The sequence below is a fragment of the Aplidium turbinatum genome, chromosome 7 (assembly GCF_918807975.1).
Source record: "Aplidium turbinatum chromosome 7, kaAplTurb1.1, whole genome shotgun sequence".
Taxonomy (NCBI): domain Eukaryota; kingdom Metazoa; phylum Chordata; class Ascidiacea; order Aplousobranchia; family Polyclinidae; genus Aplidium; species Aplidium turbinatum.
In genome coordinates this window covers 2,372,011-2,379,048 of record NC_137478.1, presented here as the reverse complement: position 1 = coordinate 2,379,048, position 7,038 = coordinate 2,372,011, and the positions used below count along the sequence as shown (strand labels likewise).

The window sequence follows — 7,038 nt, the reverse complement described above, 5'->3', positions numbered from 1 at the left end:
AGCTAAAATATCAAAGTATATAATGAAAATCATGTCATATCTCTAAAACTATAGACAATAGCAATGTCATTTAAAGCGAAATAAATACTTGAATAATTTTTAAGAAAAGTCAGAAAATTTCAAAGGTGTGGATCGCGTGGTTGTGTAGTGATACTGCTTTGAAAAGTACCAAGTCCCCACAGATTCCCTCACAGAGCATAGGGTTAAATTAAAAACCATCAATTGAAATTGATACTACTTAAGGTTATTCACAGTTATTTTTACTCATATTGAACAAACATAAAGCCATTTTTTTGCATTTTGTTTCTACCCATTGATAGGTCATTTGAATACAGTTATTTTTGATGAATCATGATATTTTATTATCTGGTAATTGTTCTGTTAGCTTTCTGCTTTGAAACAAATGCAAACACAACCACCTTTGACTACAATCCTATGAAAGGACTACACGATGGGATCGATTATTGGAACTTTTTGGAATCAGATTTATTCAAAATTAAAACAACATTTCCACTGTCATCTGACATCCATATGGATGGATGTGTTCAATCATTGCAACAGCTTGTTGATGACGCCAAACGCTCGAAGCTATACGCTTTGAAAACGCTTGATGCCTCAGGAAAACTGGAAAGTGGCTTATTCCAAGGCAATGTAAGATGGTTCAGAAGACATGATGAATGTGTGAACATACGTGCTGACAATTTCAGTGGAAAATATTGCCATGTCTATATCGGTAAACCAAAACATGACGAAATACGTAACTTAAATTTAACTGAAGGAATTACGATGGGACTTTGCTTTCCTCACACTTGTAGCGATGATTCCCTTCGAAAATTAATTTCTAGTTCATCTGGAAAGCACTCGACGAAGATTGGTTGTCCGAAAGAGAATGACGAATGGGAAGCTAGAGATATCAGCGGACTTTGCCTCTTGATTGTGTTAATCCTTCTTGTTCTTGCATCTACGTTGTGTGAGTAGCTACATCAAAAGAAGAAAAGAAGAAGTCGCTACAGCTCCTGTTGAGGGTTCGTCGTTGTTGCCAACAACTCAGCAAGCAAAACATGGAATACCATATCGATTGTTCATGTCATTTTCACTCATTGAAAACACCAAGCGTCTGCTGGACACGGAGCAGAAGTCAACAGACATCACCTGCATCTATGGAATGCGCTTCCTGAGTATGACCTGGATTATGCTAGGACATAGTTTTTTAAACATTCTACATCAAGTAGATAATCAATTAGAAGGAGTTAATTATTACATCGACCACTGGCATGCCCAATTCCTCGGAACCCAATTCTTAGCCGTCGATGCGTTTTTCTTTTTGAGCAGGCTTCTTGTAATCTTCGTCAATCTTCCAACAGTAGAAAAACGAAAGGGTAAAATCAACATCTTTTCTATGTATCTCATTCGGTACATTAGACTTACTCCTGCATATGCTTTCGTTATTTTCATGTATGTGAGTGTTTACCTAAAGTTGGGTAATGGTTTATTTTGGTATTATTATGCAGAAAACATTCATTCACAATGTTTCCGATACTGGTACACCAACCTGCTTTACATTAGCAATCTAATTCCAAGTAAGTTTAATGAGAGCTGTTTGGCTTTGGGTTGGTATCTGGCTAACGACTTCCAATTTTACATACTCTCTCCACTTTTTTTGTATCTGTTTTATAGAAACCACCGATTTGGCGTGGTGGTCGCTGTACTGATGCTAACAGCGAATCTTGTCATATCATTCAGTTTTTCCATCTACACTCATAAAGACCTAGTGTCTGACACAATTAGTTTGTTGACTTCTGATTCTCTTGAATATCCTGCTTTTGCAAAGCACAAACTTGCAAATGACGTTCTAGCCCAGTGTTTCTCAAACTTTTTTAGTCCATCGCCCCCTTTTCATTATTGAAATAAAATTTCGCCCCCCTAATTCTCTCAAGTAAAATAAACATTGATAATAATAGAGTGATAGACAAATTTAGTTTTGGGAATTTAATCAACGAAATTGACAGTAACATGATAATATTCAATGGGATGGTTGAGCGTGGCGACTTTTACAAAGTTTTGAAATGTTTGGCGACATCTTTGTAAGATAGAGTCGAAGATCATCCGGTTTATGAACTAGCAAGCGATTTCTTTGCTTTGAAAGCATCAACGTCACAGCCGAAAACCCCTTTTCAACCACATATAAAGTAGGAAACGACAAAATCCACATTCTAGCTTCTTTCCAGAGAAGCTCATATTTGCCAGTAACCTGGCACCAAAACAAATCGTATCGATCCTTTTTGAATTTCACTCTTGACCCATCATCTGTTTGCATATCAATGAACTGCTCTTGAAGTTCCACTTCTACAGTATGTCTGTAGGTACGGTAGAAAATGGTTGTACCAACCAGTTTGGAACATGGAGGTCCACGAGATCTGCAAAGCGAAGTTTCATGTCTTTATGAAGCATACCCTATCTAAATGTGAGCAGTATTTTTGCCGTTGCTCTTCTGTAATAACATTCGCAAAATCTTCTCGCTCAAATTGGGAAACTGAGTTAAGACATTTTGACCTGCTCTTTTATCTTGTTGTGCATTAAATATGCTTGATGCCCGAATATCTGTAGGAAGACTGAGCGCAAGTTTCTTCTTGTTCTCATATTATGAACAAAACGCACATATCCAAGCAGCAGCAGCGATACATTGTCGGTCAAGTTGGATTCATCTATTTGCAGTAAATGGTTTGCGCGTTGGACTGCTATTAGCAGGTTGGACTGTTATTGGTGGTTTGATAAATTCGCCCCCTTCGAGTGTTTTCGCCCCCCGATCGCCCCCTTTGATTTTTTCGCCCCCCTGGTGCTCAAAATCGCCCCCAGGGGGGCGAATTCGCCCACTTTGAGAAACGCTGTTCTAGCCGATCAATCACATGCCAGTCCATACCTGAAGGAGCTATACTCAAAACCATGGTAGGCTACAGAATAGGATGTTACATCGTGGGAGTTTTAACTGGTTACATCCTTCACACTTACAAGAAGCTCATGATGTCAAAGTTGGCTGTCGCAATAGTTCGGACAGTTTCCACTGGTATCATATGTTTTGTGTTGTTTGGGATGTATCCATCATTTCCTAACGGACGCTTTAGTAACAATGTCCTCGCCGCTTTATGCTACACTATTGGAAGACCACTCTTTTGCGTTGGGTTGGCGTGGTTGACAGTAGCTTGTGCAAACAGTTATGGAGGTCCAATTAACACCTTTCTCAGTTGGAAAGTCTTTATCCCATTGAGCAGGTTGACTTACTGCGCATACCTAGTGCATCCAATGATTAATCTGTGGCTGATAGTGAATCAAGAAACCTTGATGCACTTTAGTATTCCAACATTAATTATGTTATTCCTGACGACTCAAGTTTTAGGTTACTTGTTTGCTTATGTCATTGCCATGTTGACAGAGTTTCCGACGTTAATATTGATTAAAATTTTGCGTGAAAAGCTTGGTTGAATAAACTAAGCTTACTGTCTAAATGTTCACCTGGTTTGTTGATTTTCAAACAAATATTTTCCTGCAAATTGATCTTGTTAACTATATTGTAGAGTGTCAACTTTTACTGAATGTTTTGTAGACTCATAAATTGTTACGAGAGATAACTTGATGAAATTTAAGTTACAAACAAAGGTGGGCATTAGTGCACTACTTTGGTTGGTAGCGATATTGTAAGCGCTCTACTACTTATTTTCTACGTAGCGGTAGCGTATAAGCGCTATATTTTATTCAGTACTACATCTGCTACGCGTTACTGTTTAATTCAAAGTAAAAAAATTGCTTTGCGAGATTTTTTGAAAAAGATTCATAACAATAAAATTTCAACTAAACGTGTGTTTCATTGCAATTGCCTACACAAAATTTTATCTTGCCCTCCCAAAACATATGCGTTCAATATTATTAAAAACCTTTCAACGACATTGTATTAGCCTACATGTTGAATTGCGTTTCATAAATTTATGGCTGTATTCAGAAGCTAGGCTATATTTTTAAACACAGTTTATATGTCAAACAATAAAATATATTTGCTCTCAACGGTTGTTGGCTGGTTTCGAATCTTTATCCTCGGACTGATAATTAATTATAGAGGCTCTTGACGAAGGGCCGGTTAGCGAGATTGACAGAGTGAAGTTTCCGATTGTTGAAGTGTTGTTGCCAGGGAATTATTCTATCCATTAGGTGCCGCTGAATGGAAAGCAGTCCTTAGTATACGTTGCTCAAGCGCACACCTCGAGAGTCGAACCAGCTCCGCGTGATCTGAAAGATTCTTCGTTCACGAAATCACGCGCTAATCATCGGAGCGATTTTTTATAAAAAAATTTTCTTCTAGCTATGTCACTGTCGCATATGCTGGTATCAGATTGCAAGCAAGCAAAGTAAAAATCGCTCAGGAGGTTCAAAATGTTACTGAGAGCAAGAAGAGAGTAAAAATGCACTTTTGGAAAGCTTCATGAGACTTTGAACGTAAAATCTTGTATGACATTAGCCTAAATGATCACGAAAAGCGATGACACATTAGCTAATTATTGTTATTAATGTTTATTACCGCACCTTTTTATTGTAAAGGTAGGCCTAGGCTTACTGAAATTTACACTTGTACAAATGAAATTGTTTTCTAAGTCTTTGCTGCAAGAATTTTTTTGATGTTTGGTTTTGAATCTTCATCCTCGGACTGACAAAGCCTTGATAGGTTATCCCTGGTAGTTTCGCGTTCTTCTCTTGTCGCAGGGCCGGTAACCGAGAGATTGGCAAAGTGAAGTTTCCAATTGTTGAAAGGTTTTTGCTAGGAAATTATTCCATCCAATAAGTGCGCTGAATGGAGAGCAGTCCTTAGAAGGCGCTGTTCAAGCCAGTGGCGTATATTCAGGGTGTTCAAGGTGTGCACTGCACACCTCAAGAAATCCAGAAAAAAAGAAAATTTCCATCGGTTGTCGATGTTCTTTAGTTTCATGATATTCTAACATCTTGCTGCATGCTGATTGCTTTCTTTTCAATTGCAAAACTCGTCTCCTTCTAATTTTAATACTCCAACGTTTGAGGTCATTGCCTTTAATTTTTTTCGGTCATTACCTTTAAGCTGGGTGTGCACTGAGGTAGCCACTTTAACAAGTCGAAATTCTGCCACTGAAATTGACTACAATGCAAGCGCCAACCAATCAGAAAGTGTTATAAGAGGCTACCGTCCAATTGTGACCCTTCTAGCACTCACCCAGAGAGTTAATGCTTGTTTTGAACTTTATTTGGTAATTACAGAAGAAAAAGAGCAATAGCAATGGTGAGAATCGAACACGCGTCAATGAATTTATTACTTTCTATCCCTAACCCCTAAGCCAACCAGCTGACAAAAAATCCATCACTTAATTTGCTTTCTATGATCTTCTTTTCGCCATTTTTTACGTCACTTAAACCGTAGCTTATGATTGGTTGGCGGTTTCATTCTAATCAATTTCAGTGGCAGAATTTCGACTTGTTAAAGTGGCTACCGTGCACTGACAGCTTGGCGAGTGCTATTTAAAATAAGCAATTAAGAAAAAATGACGTCACAAGGCAGCGAAAACAGCAATGGTTTTAGGTCAGCCAGGCTGTGCACTTGCTGATCTGCACACCTTGGCGCGTCATTGGGGGAATCCCAGGCAATAGCAAGTTTTAGCTTGTTGGATTAGAGTTTGAGGTGATCAGCGTTGGAAACAACTTTTGCTAGAACTGAAGCAAAAGCAAGCTTTCTACGACGATGTAATTCAAAAATTTATTGCACAAACAAGAAGAATCGAATTATGCTATAGATGAATTTTTCTTCTGTAGTCGAGGTGTTAAACATTTTCGTTTTTACTAAGTAGTACGGCGGATAAACGTACAGCCGACCAACATAGCAATCGACTTCCTTTTCTTGTTTATTATCGAGTTGCTTTGCTATTGTTTTAACTTTCACCTGTTTTTTTTTTAATTCGCTTGTACCATGGCGTACTTAACAGAGGCCAAACCAACGTGCGTGCTGGAGTCTAAACTGGAGGCGAACATTTTCATTGACATATTGCATTGCAAACACAGTATATTTAAACCTAAAACGATTACAATGAAAATTTTGCTTTCAAATTTCAAAATGTAAAATACATTTTCATCCATGGCATTTCATATGCTTGACATAGTCTATTCCAATGAATAGTTGTTCCCGTGTGTGTTACAATAATAAAAATAATTACAGTAGACGTGTAAGGTTTTAACTTTGAAGTTATTATTTTGTATAGAGCTGATTCACAAAAATACAATGTACCTACATGGTCAAAACTACTACATGAAAGGACTGTGGCCAGTAGCACAACCAGGATTTTAGTAAAGTGGGGGGGGGGCTAAACCAAGCCCCCCTGGTTGCGCAACTAATGTGGTGCTACTTTAGTTCAGATAATGAACGAAAAAATTATCTGTTACGACAACTTTAAATAATATCAGTGCAAGGACTTCTCAGGAATGAAAATGGACATTTAAAGAAGTTCTATAACAGTCCTTACAGAAGTCTCAACAACAAAGAAAAACAAACAAAAAACAAGTTTTTAATGCATATATAAGTTTTAAAATCTTTTGTTTTACTTCCTTTTCTGATACAGGTGAAAATAGACAACAATAATTTTTAAACATAATATTGGCCAATGTAGCTGCATACTTTTTGTTCACAGATAACTGGTATTGATCTGATATAGAGTGAAAAACACGACATAACGAGGTTCTGCAACAGTGGTTAACAACTTCATGAAACATGATATAACCATAGAGTACCCATTGGCAAACTGTGTCACCTGGTATATGCATATATATGGTATATTTCTCTTCAGGATTTCGAGGTAAACGAAAAGTTGTTTCTTTGTTTGCCTCATCATAATTTCCATGGCAATTAGTCACACAACATTTTCTACCTATCTTAATTAAATATCAAATAACCTCTTAACATACTTTGAAATATACATGAAAATGAAGATGTAATGAAAACTATGCCTGCACTAACTATAGGCTACACTTTGCAAT

At 37.5% G+C, this 7,038-nt stretch overlaps 1 protein-coding gene across 1 annotated transcript; it reads left to right on the top strand.

Moving 5' to 3' along the window:
* Positions 1-330: 330 nt before the first annotated feature.
* On the top strand, positions 331-4,044 carry LOC145774503 (nose resistant to fluoxetine protein 6-like). Its single transcript, XM_082585760.1, has 3 exons — positions 331-938; positions 979-1,894; positions 2,824-4,044. Exons 1-3 carry the CDS (start codon positions 352-354, stop codon positions 3,478-3,480), a joined length of 2,160 nt encoding a protein of 719 aa, XP_082441886.1. The 5' UTR covers positions 331-351; the 3' UTR covers positions 3,481-4,044.
* The last annotated feature ends 2,994 nt before the right edge of the window (positions 4,045-7,038 follow it).